At 35.9% G+C, this 17,030-nt stretch overlaps 1 protein-coding gene across 2 annotated transcripts in view; it reads left to right on the plus strand.

Annotated features, from left to right (window-relative positions):
* The window catches only part of GSTCD (glutathione S-transferase C-terminal domain containing), a 129,564-nt gene that overhangs the window by 99,516 nt on the left and 13,018 nt on the right, over positions 1-17,030 (plus strand). For both annotated transcript variants that reach the window (XM_049630957.1, XM_049630958.1), the window contains exons 6-8: positions 1,189-1,304; positions 1,467-1,511; positions 3,824-3,952. In XM_049630957.1, the coding sequence (XP_049486914.1) occupies positions 1,189-1,304; positions 1,467-1,511; positions 3,824-3,952 (290 nt within the window). The remainder of the gene's footprint in view (positions 1-1,188; positions 1,305-1,466; positions 1,512-3,823; positions 3,953-17,030) is intronic.

Genomic DNA, 17,030 nt, shown 5'->3' on the forward strand with positions numbered 1-17,030 from the left:
ACTTATGGTACAGAAATAAATGCACTGACATGGAAAGAGTTATAATGTTTTATATACTATCTTCAATATTATGAATTTCTAGATACACCTGGAAGTATGTGTATACAAAGATATTTGCTCTGAATTATTAGATTATGGATCTTTTCTCTCATATTTTTTCACATATTTTTTATTTTTTCCTAGAATAAAGATTTTCCAGTATTTTTATTTTAGTAACATAAGAAAGAAGGAAAACAGAAAAGAGAATAAAAGGAAAAAAAGCCAGGCTATTTTTCTGTGAAAATGGAGCAGGGAAACCTTGGTATCTGTAAATAACTTTTGATCAAGCCAAAAGATTATCTGGGTTTTTCCTTTTATCTATATCAATGAAATCTGCTCTCTATATTTTCTTAATCTTGCTCTTACAAAAAGTGCATTTGAAACATGTAAAAACAAATAATTTCATTCATCCTTCTGAAGTTATTTTCATGGACTTAACTAGTAGCTTTGAAGGAAAGTTAAGATATTTTCATGCTGTTAGGCCCAAGGCATTTCATACTTGGAAATGCCCTATCTTTAATCTCTATTGCATTAGATTTCTGTGTCTGACTCATAAGGAAAGGAAGCTTCAAAGCTGAAATGGTAAAATCTAATTTCTCTCTAAATACACTAAGCATTGATACATTTCCGACAATGTGACACCTATGTCCCAAGTATCCTCACCAAAATAACTAAGAGTTCAAGGACATGCTGATTAAATAGTAAGAATGTTTTTATTTATTATAAATCTGTTTTGTCCAAGGAGATTTAAACAATGAGCTAGAATTAGGTAATCTTTGCAATATGTCTCTGGTAGAGATAGAGGGAAGGGACTGTGACTCTTAACTTTTATTCATCCAGTAAACATTTACTCAGCACTTTGTGTATGACTCTGCAATTAATATTTCACTTATTGTTTCCTCTCTAGAAGATGTTTTTACAATGACAATCGAAAGAAAAATTGGATGTGAATAAAAGTAAAAATATGCATAGAGAGATTTCATTTCTGGGTTCCAGGTCTCTGGTCCTCTCTTCATGGATTATGTGGAATTTGTAACTCATTTATATATTCACCCCTCTTCCTGGACGCCGGCCATCCATTCTCTGAGTGCCTTCTCACTCTCTCACAATGCCTACCATTTCATTGTCTTCACTTCTTGTCTTCCCCAGGCAAAATGTCCAGTGATCGAGCTTTAAGGAAGCAACAGCAGTTAAACAACCTTGTTTATGTGGTGACAAGTCAGGCCAAACCCGGTGACAGAATTGTGGATTTCTGCAGCGGCGGGGTATTATGTCTCTCCTCTTATTCTCTTTAGCCTTCCCCCGACTATGTGACTTTACTGTATTACATTCAGAGTCATGTTTTTATTTGGCAAGACTGCTGTCTCAGAATGAGAAGAAAGCATTAAGGACCCGAGTTAACTTGTTTCTTTTTCTGCCTTCTCCAGGGCCATGTTGGCATTGTCCTTGCTCACATGCTGCCATCATGCCAGGTAAAAATCTGAATAGCAGATAAAGGGAAACATTGGAAAACTATGCAATTCAGTTAGCTGAGTCTTACTGCTTCCCTTTGAATTTATAAGCATTCATTCAGGTCACATATGTGGCACAGATTTTTTTTTTTTTTGGTCTTTGAACTAAACTTCTAAGAATCTTTAAAAAAGTAAAGTAGGACCACAGTACAGTTTTAACTTTTATAAAAGGGTTATAAATTTCTTTAAAGTTTATTTATTTATTTTGAAAGAGACCAAGACAACCTGAGTGGGGGAGGGGCAGAGCCCAGCTGCAGAGCCCAGCAGAGCCTGACATTGGGCTCGAACTCACCAACCGTGAGATCATGACCTGAGCCAAAATCAAGAGTCGGAAGCTTAACCAACTGAGCCACACAGGGGCCCCTGAAAGGGTTATATTTTTAAATAATGTATAGAAGAAATAACGATTCTGTGGTTAAATAAAATAATGAATGATGAAACTAGTTTAATTGTCAACATAATTTTATACTGGAAATACTAGCTTCTGACCCTTGTTAAGCATATCCTTTCAGTATCTTGATTTTTATCCATTGTATCAAAATTGTAACAGCAATAACAAAATTTGTCAAAGAAAAAAATAAACTCTAAATTTACCACACTCATCCATCAAATGCTTTTCTCCCCATATTCTTAACATCATTGTCCATGAGGGTGCTTCTTACTGCAGATTCTGAAAAATGCAAAAACGATTTTAGTCACCAGCTTTCACTCAGTATGTTTTTCCCTATTACAAATAGTTTCAAATATCATTATTAAAATATCACTAAAATGTGACTACATAGTATGTTTTTAAGTAAATGTACCACAGTTTATGCAGTGGTTGCCACTATTTGTTAGAAGTTTGTTATTTTTAGTCTTCTGCCATATGAAATCATTTCCTCACAATGACCATCTTTTAGCATAAAAGTCTAGAATTTAATGTATTTAAAAAAATACAAATCAGCGGGTGGGGGAGAGGGGAAAATTGGTGATGGGCATTGAGGAGGGCACTTATCGGGATGAGCACTGGGTGTTGTATGGAAGCCAATTTAACAATAGATTATATTTTTTAAAAAATGCAAATCAAATGGGGCAGATTCTTTGCTTGTGAACTTTCTAGAAGGTGTAAAATAATCATAGTGATTCCTTGCAGAAGGGAAAGATGAGCATAGACTGGCCAGAAAGACATGTAACAGAAAGATGGGGAATGGAAGGGTATTATTCTTTCCCTTCCTTAGAAAATGAGAGGCAAAATGAACAAGGAATCCTGGGAAAAAATAGCAGGTGTCTGTTTCATTATCAAGGAAAGTAACAATTTTCTTGGTTGGAGTTAGAGGAAGAAAGCTCATAGAGTAGAATCCTGGAGAAACAAAGGCAGAGATATGGGGTCTTTTCCCCCTTCCCAACAATTCTGGAAACTTAGAGACATTGAGCCTGGAGAGGGGAAATCTTGGATAGAATAATGAATGGCCAGAAAGCCTTAAACCAAGTATACTCTGACAGGTTTTTTTATACAAAAGGACCCAGGATGTTTCTGTGAAGACAAGCATAAGGACAAAATAAGGGTAGAATTAGAGATGATAGTGATGAAAGGGACTTAATTCTGCCCACTTTTCTCTCTCTAGACCCGTAATCCTTTCCAATCTTCATTGGCCTGCATTCCTAGAGACTCCTAACTGGTTACCCTTCCTTCTGCCTCACCCCCACCAATCCATACTACACATTGCAGCAACGGAACCTTCTTTTATCACATGATCTGGCTCCCGTTACCTCTCCAGACTCAATTCTACCCTCCACACCCTGTCCCCCACTCTGCATCACCACCACACACCGTGCCCAGAGACACCAATGTTCTCAGTTTTTCAAACACCCTGTGTCTGTCTCACTTCCCACTTCATGCATGTTTCTCTCTCTGCTTGAAACACTCCTCCATTGCTCCAGCTAGTTTCTATTCATTGTTCAGGCCTCAGCTTCTATATTATTTTCCGTGTTAAATGGCTGAAACCTTCCTTAGTCATCAAGTCTGAGTGCTGTGATGACACATGATATGTCTTTCGTTAAACACTTACCACTGTATTGTAATTGCCTGTTTCTCTTCTATCACTCCATCCATAAGGTGCAAGAACTCAAGGACCTTGTTCAGTTTTGTAACACACTATCTGGTGTACTTCCTGGCACAGGACAAGAATCAATGAATATGTTCTACATGAAAGCTTAAATGCAGTAATAATATTTTGCCCTAATGTCTGAATTATGTTACTGAATGTAACTTTTGTTTCCTGGATGAAATCTAGGTTACGTTAATAGAAAACAAGGAACTATCATTAATTCGTGCTAAGAAGAGAAGTGATGAACTAGGTTTAAGCAACATTTGGTTCATTCAAGCAAATATGGAATATTTTACAGGGATGTTTAATATTGGGGTAAGTAATCAAACAATTTCAATTTCTTCAGTTAATTAAGAAAAATTATATGCCTTAGACTAAATAAAGGAGATACTTTTATATTCTTTGCTAGCAAGTTTATAACTTGTGTTTTCTACTATTTATGAAGTATAGCACATTAATGAGTATGATTTCATTCATAGCACTTCACCATTATGTGACCGAGGTAACATTTGTTCCTCTCCCAGATATGAACTTAATTTTCTTCACTGCAGAATCCCCAGTGCCTAAAACTATGTTTGACATGTAGCAAGTGCTTACAAATAGTTATCAGTGGAATGAATGAATGATTTCTAATGACAACGACTTCCCTTGGTTTATTTTACATTTTTAAAAGATAATGAAAGAAAAACAAAGAAATGTTACTGTTATTCCTTGTATTTGTTTTATTTGTTTTTAATTTTTTTAATGTTTATTTTTGAGAGAAAGAGAGAGAGACAGAGCGGGAACAGGGGAAGGGCAGAGAAAGAGGGAGACACAGAATCTGAAACAGGCTCCAGGCTCTGAGCTGTGAGCACAGAGCGCAACACGGGCTGGAACCCATGAACCTTGAGATTGTGACCTGAGCCAAAGTCAGAAGCTCAACAGACTGAAGCACGTAGGCACACCTCCTTGTATTTCTTTTAAATACTTTTTTCTTATTATTAATGAACAATATGCTCAATACAGAAAAATACGTAATAATATAAAGAAGAATCACCAGTATTTCAACTACTGAAAAAATGAATACCGTCGAAAACCTTTGGTCTTTATATATTCTTGCACACATACAAATGCATGTTTATACATATGTTACTATCATTGACATCATACTACATAGATCTTGGTTTACTGAACATTGTCATAAATCTTTCCCCTACTCATCAATAATGTTTCTTTTTCTTCATGTTGTTATAATGTGTAATTATTACTATGATGGATATCTTATGCGTTAAGACTTTGATATGTTTGCCAAATCACTTTCTAGGAAAATTGTGCTAATCTGCACTCCCGACTGTGTGTGTTCACACAACATACACAATAGGAAGGTCTAGCTGGAACTCTTCTTCAATTTCAGAAACTCAGACTTTCGTAGTTCTTATAATTTTTGTCCAGTGAGGTTCATTTCTTAGATATCCACTACTGAAAATTTGTGGGGTTTGTTATCTTTTGCAGCAAAAATGTATGCAGTTTGTTTCCTTTGTAGACATGATCCAGATGGGTTATGTCAAGCCAAGCCTATAGGAAGAGAAGTAAGCTATTAATAAGGAAATTCAGGAAAACGCAGATATCCGAAACAGCAAATTCAAATTGATTATATATTTCTGTGCAACCTAAAATTTACGTAAATGTTGATGTAAAGGTTAAAACTTCTCCCACGAAATGAGCCATTAAGCCAATGCCCATGTTACCAGCACACCAGGCATAATATTTAAGGTGACAAGATATTGCTACCCATTTACTCAACTCTCAAGTTACAAAATTCTCATCTTATTAGCCACATGTCTCCTTAGCCTTCTGTGGCTTATGGGTGCTAAAACATTCTGGCATATTCTTGTAACTTGCAAGGTCATAATTCACTAACACCAACTGAAAATGTTTATGTCTTTTTTGATGTGATATTTTCTCTATATTTCATAATAATATAGTCATAATGGCCTTTTTCTTTCATAATTACTTTTGTCAAAATATATAGAAAATTAATTAAAATTACTTGGAAGATTAAACCAAAATTAGATTTACTCACAAGAAAATAATTTTCCCCAGGAGGATAATTGAGGTATTGTCACTAGATAAATCAAACTGATTGCATCAGTGGCTCCAACTCTTAAATAGATTACAGTGAAAATAGTGTAGCCAGAGAGGAAATTAGAATAACTAGGTATTGGAAATGCATTAAAACTGCATTAATCCATGATCTGGTGATATTTTCAATAAGGGTTTAGTTAGCATTTATCTTTGCTTAGTAAATACCTTTTCCTTTTACCATTTTTCTTTAGATGTAAAAATAATGATGTAAACTAGATTTTAAGGAGAGAATCTTAAAGTCTTGGAACCAGCTATGTTTAGGAACTTTAAACAAATCATATATATATATATATGTATATGTGTGTGTGTGTGTGTGTGTGTGTGTGTGTGTATCTTCCACCTACTGTACCTGCCCAACATAACCAGAATCAATGAGGTAATGTTATTTGTTCCAAAGGGTCATTTTGTAATTTCTGGCTCACACTGTACTTATTTGAGAAATATATAATCCTTAGAAATACAAATGCCTGATAAGCTTATAAAAACATTTAAAGTCTCAATACATTTTAACTTGAACAACAACAATATTCCATTCATGCTCTTAATATTTGTAAAGATTTTTGAAAAATATGCTCATTGACTGCAGGGCTTCAGCGAGATAAGCCTAATCATACAGGAGTTTTACATTTTTACTTTACATGATATTTGCAATGATTTGTTAATGACATAAAAATTAGTTACAGTGGTAAACAAAGAAAATAAACATAATGGTAAAGAGTATGGATTTTGATACTGGCCAAGCTTGTGCTAAAATCTCAGCTTGGCTGCTTACTGGCTGGATGGCCCCAGGCAACTTATTTAAACTCACTAATCTTCAGTTTTTCCATATATCCTCATATTTTCCATATATTTGGCATAAAATATCTGGCTCATAGGATATTGATACAATGTATGTGAAGCACTTAGGAGGTTGTCTGCCATTTAGGAGTACTCAATAAATTGGGCCTCATCTTACTCTGTGCACTATGATCTTAACCATGTAAAAACTGATTTTAAAAAGGATGGGAGGTGGGACCCCTGGGAGGCTCAGTTGGTTAAGCGTCTGACTCTTGATTTTGGCTCAGGTCATGATATCACAGTATGTGGGTTTAAGCCCTACATCAGGCTCAGCACTGACAGTGAAGAGCCTGTTGGGATTCTCTCTCTCTCTGTCTCTCTCTGCCCCTCCCATGCTCTCTCTCTCTCTCAAAATAAGGAAAAAAAACTTAAAAAAAAACACCTTAAAAAAGAAAAAAAGGATGGGAAGAATATGCTAATATGGATTTTTTAAAGGTAGCTATCTCTATATGCTACGTGGTAACATTTTTTTCTTTATTATTTTCCATGTTTTCAAAATACCTCAAATTTAATGTGTCATTTTTATATTTATAATAATGTAAGCAGTAAAGATTGAAGAATAAATATTTGTGTTTAATATTTTTACAGATAGATCGCTTATTTAGCCAAGAGAGGCTAATAGGTCCTCAAGGATTACTGCAAGGCATCTAAAAGAATTCTGTACATATAAAATATTTTTTTCTTTCAAAAAAAGTATTTGATTATTAGAGAAATACCTTTTGATTGGCTTATTCTGATTTTGATTATAATGAATATTGGTGTCCTGAGGAATATATAAAAGTCTTTTCAAAAATAAGAAACATCCAAGAAGGTATTTTTTCCTCCTGGTTTCAATATATCCAGCTGTATGACCCTGCATTAAGTATGTGTTAAGGGTTGAATGTTTGCCTCCCTCAAAGCTTCATATGTTAAATTCCTAACCTTTAACGTGATGGTATTAGGAGGTGGGCCTTTGGGAGGTAATTAGGTCATAAAGGTGGAGACCTCTTGAATGGAATTAGTACCCCCTGAGAAAAGAGAGTTTGCTTCCTCTCCAGCTCTCTACCTGCAAACCAGGAAGGGACCCCTCACCAGACATTAGATCTGCCAGCACCCTGATCTTGGACTTCTCAACCTCCAGAGCTGTGAGAGATAAATGTTTGCTGTTTAAGCTACCCACTGTAGGGTGATTTTTTTTTTCCATAACAACCCTAACTAAGATATGTATTGATTACCATCCCTTAAAGGGAAACTTACAAAAATTGCTTCAAAAGCAGACCTTTTAAAGCTTTAAAAAAAAAAAGTTTATTTATTTATTTTGAAAGAGAGGGCATGCGTGTACACGTGCATAGGGGAGGGTCAGAGAGAGAGCGATAGGGAGAGAGAGAATCCCAAGCAGGCTCCGTACTGTCAGCACAGAGCAGTCACAGGGCTCAATCCAACGAACTGTGAGATCTTGACCTGAGCCGAAATCAAGAGTCAGGCAGTCAATCAATAGCCATATAGGTACCCCAAGGCTTTTTTTTTAAGAGGCTTATTATTGCCTTTTTGTTTGATGCAGGATAAATAATCTGCATTATTGTGAAAACTTACTTTACAAGATTATGCTTTTTAAGACCTAATTTACCATGTGTATTAATATGCATGCTCTCAAACAGTATTACAGAAAGGACCATGACTATGGAAAAACACACTGCATTAAAAAACAAAAACTGTGTCAGTGCTAACTAACTTTCCCACCAAAATGTTTTAACTGACTAATTCCAATAGTAACAGAGTCTTCTGAACCAAGTGATAGATACTTTTTCTAAGAGTATTGGTGAATATTTTCTATATTGCCAATATATATCTAAATCTCAAAACAGTTTAGCTATCATACCCATAACAATTTTAATATTATAGTTTAGGATTTATCAGTGCTGAGTGCTTAATTACAAGCTCGTTTCTAGTTATATATGTTAGTGTACAATTAGATGCACATGCAATTATACAATGTAATTCACTAACACTTTTGATGAGTAATTTATGTAATCCTTGTTTTAAAAGAAAAGGAACTTGAGGAACTACATAGTCTGCAAACACAATTTTAAAAAATCATTTTTCAGTGGAGGATTTCCCAGGCCAAGAGAGTGTATAGAAGTATTTCAACCCCCTTCTCCCCAAGAAAGATCAGACTTCCAAATAACAAGGAGAACAAAAACCAGAAGAATCATACTCCATCTGTGATGAACCTGTGTTCAAGATTCTGTAACTTGGACTACTATATATGAAGGCAGAAAGCAGATTAAAGAAAAATAGTAAAGGATTGAGTAGAAAAGAGGAGGATCAAACTTAAAAGCATGAGGATAGGGAGTGACTATCAGGAAGCAAGTCAATTTGCTCTCACAGGATCCCAGAATATTTCAAGAATGTAGGATACCAGAAACCTCAGAGGAAGGGGATAAGGAGGAGCTGAAATCATCTTTAATTAAAAATATTATTTAGAGACCCAGATTCCTACCCTTATCTTGAGTAGACTCCCTGACTCCTGCGAGAGACTAGAAGTTTATTCTGTGAAGAAACTGAGCCAGAGATGCTCAAAATACGGGGATACTGTTCACAGAGGAGGGCAAGGGTGATGTGCCATATTGAAAACAAGAACTCAGAATCTGCACACTGAATAACGGATCTCTTCCCCCTCACCCCCATTTGCCCTTAATTCCAGAAATTTGGAAGCTAGAATTATGTTCTCAAAGAAATAAAAAAAATATTTCTTTTTAGAATCAACTGTCCCCAGAGAAAATAACTACAGATACTGTAGCTGTAATTAAAAAAAAAAAAAGTGGGGGAGCTAGCCACCTGATCACTCAGTCACTAGTGAAGCCCACCAGTGTCGAAGTCTTTCATTCAGTACTTCCAATCAGCTTTTTAGTCATTCACTCTTTAGTGAATATATAATATATTATATATTCACTAAATATTATATATTATATAATATATTATAATATAATATAATAACATAATATATTATTATCCAACATAATAATATATTATGATGGATGTTTCATTCCATCCATAAAACAAGTATGGAATGAAAAAGAAAAAAAAAAAAAAAGAACCAACAAAGAACAAGAAGTAACTTCTTGGAAACTAAAAATATGTTAACCCATAAAACAATAACAACAACAACAACAGGGGCATTTGGGTGGCTCAGTCCATTAAGTCTCTGACTCTTAATTTAAGCTCAGGTCATGATCTCACACCTCATCATATCAAGCCCCACATGGGGCTCCAAGCTGAGAGGGTGGAACCTTCTTGGGATTCCCTCTCTCTCTCTCTCTCTCTCTGCCCCTCCCCTGCTCACTCTTTCCCTCTCTCAAAATAAATAAATAAACTTAAAAAAGAAAAAGAAGAAAATCTTAAAGATGACATATTAGGATATCACCTGAGAAAATGCAAGAAAAAAAGACAAAGAAATAGAAACTGATATAAGCATTTTTTAAAAAAATATTAAAGATTCAGTTCGTGAAACACAATACCTCAAGAATAGAACTAGAAAGAGAAAACAGATAAAATAGTGGAAAGGAAAATATAAAAAAACTAATAGAAGAAAATGTGTCAATAATGAAGAATCCATTTCTCTTGATTTAAAAAGCCCACTACTACAAAGCTATAGCAATCAAAACAGTATGGTGCTGGCACAGAAATAGGCACATAGATCAATGGAACAGAAAGAGAGCCTAGAAATAAACCCACATTTGAATGGTCAATTGTACTACAACAAGAGGCAAGAATATACAATGGGGAAAAACAACCTCTTCAATAAATGGAGTAGGGAATACTGGACAGCTACATGCAAAAAAATGAAACTGGACCACTTTCTTATACCACATGCAAAAATAAACTCAAAATAGATTAAAAACCTAATCTATTATCATAGATTATGCCTATCATAACATAGACAATAATCTCTTTGACATTAGTCATAGAAACATTCTTCTAGATATGTCTCGTTAGGCAAGGAAAACAATAGGAAAAATAAACTAATGGGAGTACACCAAAATAAAGCTTATGCACAGGGAAGGAAACCATCAACAAAACAAAATGGCAATCTCCTGAGTGGGAGAAAATATTTGCAAATGATATATCTGATAAGGGGTTAATATCCAAAATATATGAAGACCTTATAAAACACAATACCAAAAACAAAAACAAACAAAAAAATCTGATTAAAAATGGGCAGAGAACCTGAATAGACATTTGTCCAAAGAAAATATAGAGATGGCCAACAGACACATGAAAAGATGCTCAACATCACTAATCAGGGAAATGCAAATCAAAGCCACAATCAGATATCATCTTATGCCTGTCAGAATGGCTGAAATCAGGAAGACAAGAAATAACAAGTGTTAGCAAGGATGTGGAGTAGAAGGAACCCACATGCACTGTTGGTGGGAATGTAAATTGGTGCAGTTACTGTGGAAAACAGTATGGAGTTTCCTCAAAAAATTAAAAATAGAATTACCATATGATCTAGTAATTTTACTGCTAGGTATTTGCCCAAAGAAAATGAAAACACTGTTTTGAAACGATATATGTTTCATATGCGCCCATATGTTTATTGCAGCATAATTTACACTAGGCAATATATGGAAGCAACCCAAGTGTCCATCCATAGATGAATGCATAAAGATACACAGATACACACACACACACACACACACACACACACACACTGGAATATTACCCAGCCATAAAAAAGAATGAGATCTTGCCATTTGCGATAACATGGATGGACCTAGAGGGTATTATAATAAGTGACATAAGTCAGAGAAAGACAAAAACCATGATTTCACTCATATGTGGAATTTAAGAAACAAAACAAATGAACAAAAAAGACAAAACAGACAAACAAAACAAACAAACAAAACAACAGTAAATACAGAGAACAAACTGGTGGTTTCCCAGAGGGCAGGGTGTGAAATAGATAAAGGTGATCAAGGGTTCACTTATCTTGATGAGCACTGAATAATGTATAGAATTGTTGAATCATTATATTATACACCTGAAATAAAGATAACACTGTACATTAATTATACTCCAATAAAAAAAAAATAAGCCCACTTGAAAAATGACCCAAACCTAGGCATATTGTTTTGAAATTTTACTACACCAAGGATGAAAAGAAGTTCCTAACAGTTTCCAGACAGAGAAAAAAAGGAGGAGCCATATACCAAAAATTTGGAATTTGGCATTTTGATGCCATCACATATCTCAGTAGCAACTTAGAAAGCTAGAAGACAGTGAAGCAATACCTTCAAAATCTAAAGAACAATTTCCAACCTAAGATTTTATACCTTATCAATCCATCAATCAAATGTGAAAGTAATAAAGAAAATGTCAAGGTCTCAAGAAATGTACCTCAAGAAACTCCTGGAAGATATGCTTCACTAACACAATAGAGTAAATAGGAAAAAGGAATAAGTGGTATCCAACACAAAAGGGGCTGAAGAGAGTTCTTGGTATGCTGGCAAAGGGACTCTCGGGACCAGAGCTAGGTAGAAGGCCTAGAGAGCACTGATCATTAGCTAAAGGTCAGAAGGCCCAGGAAAGAAAAATGGAACTGATTGATTACTTGGCAGTTTTCATACAGTGGAAAGTTAAACAATAGGGCATTTTACAGAGGTTTTAGGTAGGTAGAGACTTGAATGTTAAAAAAAAAAAATTGTACAGCACACTTTAGCTCAGCAGTGAACAGTATATACACAAAGCAATAATAATAAAAACATTGCATAAACACTTAACTAAAAATTGGAGTTAATATTTTTTAAGTTTATTATTTTTGGGGGGAGAGTGAGAGAGAGAGGGAGAGAGAGAATGAGCTGGAGAGAGGCGGGGGGCGGGGGGGGGGGGGACAGAGGATCTGAAGTGGGCCCTGCACTGACAGCAGTGAACCCCGTGCAGGGCTCCAATCCACGAACTGCGAGATCATGACCTGAGCCTAAGTTGGATGCTCATCTGACTGAGCCACCCAGGTGCCCCAAATTGGGGATAATATTAAGAGAATGGTAAAAGGGGAAAAAAGGTGTAAATGTAAAAAAAATAAAACCAAACAGAACAGAACCTCATCTCCCATAACAAAAATCAATAAATAAGGCCTAATATTTATAAATCAAGAGATAACAATGTACATTTGTTATATGGAAAAAGAGATAGATTTCAGGAAAGAACACCAGTGAGTTGAGAAGCATGGGCTTTGGTTGCCAGACGTTCATTCAGGGGTAGAAGAGTATATAGAACAAGGGAACTTCTGTTATTACTGTACCTGCTTTTTAGTATTATTTGAATTTTAAAACCACTTATCTATAATGTAATTGCACAAAAGTTTTGAAAGAGGAGGAACATGGGTGCACAGTTGAGACCAAACCTGCTTACGTATAAAATATCTGGTTAAGAATCCTTTAAGAAGAGAAGGTGCAGAGCCTAATTGGGCTGGGAAAATTTAGAGATCATCCAGTTCAGCCTTCTCATTTTACAGATAGAGAAGTTGAGGAATGTAGCAAGTCAGTGCGAGAACTGGACTGGAGTCCAGTCTGTGACTTCTTGTTCACTCCCCACATCTCAGAAAGGAGCAAATGGGAACATCGAGAACTACAACAAAGTTTGGTGTCAGTTTGAGTTTAAATCATGGCTTCATCACTTGTGACCTTAGACCAGGTTTCACTAGCGAGGTGGCCTTAGACATGCTATTGAAAATGGAGATAAGAGCTACTTTAACGTATTAAATTAAGAAAATAATTAAATGATTACGTCAAGAAAATAATCAATGTGAAGATTTTGCCATCTAACAAATACTGAATACATGCTAATTCTGTATGGTTTTATAATTTCACAAGATTGTAGGACCAATGAAATTAATAAAATGAACGGGAATGTATTTGTAAAGAGTAGTTATCTAGGATGGACACCCCGAAATGTCTGAGTTAGGGTTCTTAATTTGTTGTGTGACCTGGAATAAACTTATTCCCTTTATTTATTTACCCTTTCTGGGCCTTTCTCATCTTAAAATAGTACCTACTTAGGTATTTGTGCACCCATGTTCACAGCAACACTATTCCCAGTAACCAAGAGGTGGAAGTAACTCAAATGTCCATAGACAGGTGAATGGACAAACAATGTGATAAATACATATATCCAGCCTTAAAAAAGAAGGAAATCCTGTCCTGCTACAGCATGGATGAACCTTGAGGATGTTATGCTGAGTGAAATAAGCCAGTTACAAAAAGACAAATACTGTATGATTTCTCTTATACGAGGAATGTAAGGTAGTCACATGCATAGAAATAGAAAGTAGACTGGTGGTTCCCAGGGGCTGATGGGAGGGGGCAAAGGGAAGTTGTTCAATAGTATGGAATTTCAGTTTTACAAGATGAAAAAGTTTTGGAGATCTGATTCACCACAATGTGTATACTTAAAAATGGTTAAGATGGGAGGCGCCTGGGTGGCTGAGTAGATTAAGCATCCGACCTCGGCTCAGATCATGATCGCGGTTCGTGGGTTAGAGCCCAGCACCGGGCTCTGTGCTGACAGCTCAGAGCCTAAAGCCTGTCTCAGATTCTGCATCTCCCTCTATCTCGGTCCCTCCCCCACTCGCACTTTGTCTCTTTCTCTCAAAAATAAATGAACATTAAAAAATGGTTAAGGTGGTAAATCTTATGTGTTTTTTACCACAATAAAAAAGGTAAATAAAATAGTTGTTCTACTTCATAGCGTTGTTGTGTTAAACAACTAAATACATGGAAAGCACTTAGCATAGCACCTTACTCAATAAGTGTTAAATTTTATATTATTGATGTTAATATCACTCCCTATTTCATGAAAATGCCACTTGTTCTTTCCTCTGTGCCTGTGACTTCTTCGCTTTCTAAACTACTTTCTATCCTATAAGGCCCTCCTCAAATCCCACCTCCTCCAGGACACCCTTCTTAAATTTTCCCTATCTGAATATCCCCTGTCCCTCCTTTGATTTTTATTTGTGCTTTTTTAATGGCACTTAACTTAATCTATCTTGTATTAGACAGATTTGTGTACTATTTATGTTTTACTCTTCTTTGTATCCCCTGTGAATCACAATGTTAGAGACATAAAATAACCAGAACTTTATGAGTTGTTTCAACCTGTATGATTCCCAGATTGAGTTGATTAATGTATTAAATAGTTTGGATTCAGTTGTTACTATCGCCAGAGCATAGAAAAGGGATCATATTTCTGATCTTTGTATTCCCACCCACTACCATGATACCAGTATATACAAAATGCCTAGTAATTGTTGAATGAATGAAAGAATAAAAGAATGATGAATGAATGAATTGTGCGATTTCTATAACTGCAAGTAATAATTATAGGCCTTTAATGATTAATAACAAAGAATAGCAAATTAGTCAACAAAATCACTTTTCCTTCATGTTGCTGTAGAAACTCTCTACCTCAGCTGTCTCATGGTTTTTTTTACAGTGTATTTCTTTTAATAAGGATTGAAATAAGATGCAAAAATTGAAATGGTTAATGTGAATCTTAAGGCTTAAAATTTGTAGGTTTTTATCTGCATTCATTTTCCATTTTTCTTGTAAAAATTTACCACAAATATGGCAGGTTAAAATAACACAAATTTGGGGCACCTGAGTGGCTCAGTCATTTAAGCATCCAACTCTTGATTTCCGTTCAAGTCATAATCTCACAGTTCGTGAGTTCGAGCTCTGTGTCTTCTGCACTGACAGCATAGAACCAGCTTGGGATTCTCTCTCTCCCTCTTTCTCTGCCCTTCCCCTGCTTGTACGTGTGCTCTCTCTCTCTCTCTCTCAAAATAAATAAGCTTAACATAAAATAACACAGATTTATTATCTTAGAGTTCTATAGGTCAGAAATCCAGTTGGGTTCAACTGGTTTCTCCAGTCCAGGTGTCATTAGGTCAAAGTCAGCTGTTAGCTTGGTTTGGCTCTTATCTGAAGGCTCTAAGGCAGATTATTCAGGTTGTTTGTAGAATTTAGTTCCATGCTGTCGAGGGATTAAGGTTCCTGCTCCCTTGCTGGCTCCGCCAGGATTCATTCTTAGGTTCTAGAGCTAGCTGTGAAAACAAGCAATTGTGGTTCAAGTCATTCTCATGCTTCAGATCTCTTTAACTTTTCCTCGTGTCTCAGCTCTCTTCCCACCTGAGAAAGTTCTCCACTTTTAAGGCCTTATGTGATTCTATTGAGCCCACCCATGTAAATCCAGAAAAATCTTGGCATTTAAGGTTCTTAATCTTAATTACATCTGCAAACACTCCTTTTTGCCATGTTGACAGGTTGCAGGTATTAGCATGTGGACATCTTTGGAGGCTAATTCCACCTACTATTCCATCCCATCTCTTCTTTGCCCTTAAAGTTTGTATAGTGATGTCGTTTCTCCTGTAGAATTTCCCACAATTTGTATTTTGCTGATCATATCCCCCTGGTGTTGTTTCACATATTATCCCTGTATTGCCTAGAAATTAGATTTAGATTGTGAAGACATAATCAGATCAAGTTTACTTTGGGGTAAGACTACAGCATAGGTGGTAGTGTGTTCTATCTGTAGACATTTGTCTGGTTTTTCTCTTGGACGGTGTTAGCAGCGTTCGAGATCATCAACCCCTAGCCCTATTATTTTAGCAAGGATTTCAAAATGGTGACATTCTTCTGATTTTATCACTCCATCTTCATTTACTTGATTAACTGTTTGGTTATAGGGAAGGCTGGGTAAAACTAGATTCTTCCCCTGTATTTTCTGGTTTTCAAAGTGAGTTGGTTATCTACCAAAAGTGACCAGGTTTTTGTTTTTGTTTTTGTTTCAATATGATTATTAACTCATCAATTTCATGTTTGAAATACTTCAATCCATTGCAGTTATCATTCTCACTGATGCTCAAATATTCCCATATTTGTTCGGTGGGAGCCCCTTGAGGTTGGCTCCTGAGTCCTTTTGATAGGACTTCAATAGAATTTGATAGTGTCTGTGCTTTCAGTATAACAAGACATCCCAGCTCATCTTGTGCATTTCCTACCTCCTATCCAGCAGCAACTATTTCTCCACGAAGCTTTACATTCCTTTAAAGGAACATGGTATTTAGAGTACCACAATTTAGGTACTGGGGATAATCATTGCTATTGGTTTGGTCTTTGTTTCCAGGCTTTACTGTGGTCTGAGCTAGGCAATTAAAAAAAAAAAAAAAATCATTGTGGTTTCATACTGACACGTCCAACTTAAATTCAGGACTATGGGATTTTAACTTAGCCTCACTTATCTATCTCCTATCTTTTTCTTCTTTCTCCTAGACTTAAAAAAGCTTTTTGTTGGGGCGCCTGGGTGGCTCAGTCAGTTGAGCGTCCGACTTCGGCTCAGGTCATGATCTCACAGCTCGTGAGTTCAAGCCCTGCATCAGGCTCTGTGCTGACAG

This window comes from Panthera uncia, chromosome B1, assembly GCF_023721935.1.
Source record: "Panthera uncia isolate 11264 chromosome B1, Puncia_PCG_1.0, whole genome shotgun sequence".
Lineage (NCBI taxonomy): Eukaryota > Metazoa > Chordata > Mammalia > Carnivora > Felidae > Panthera > Panthera uncia.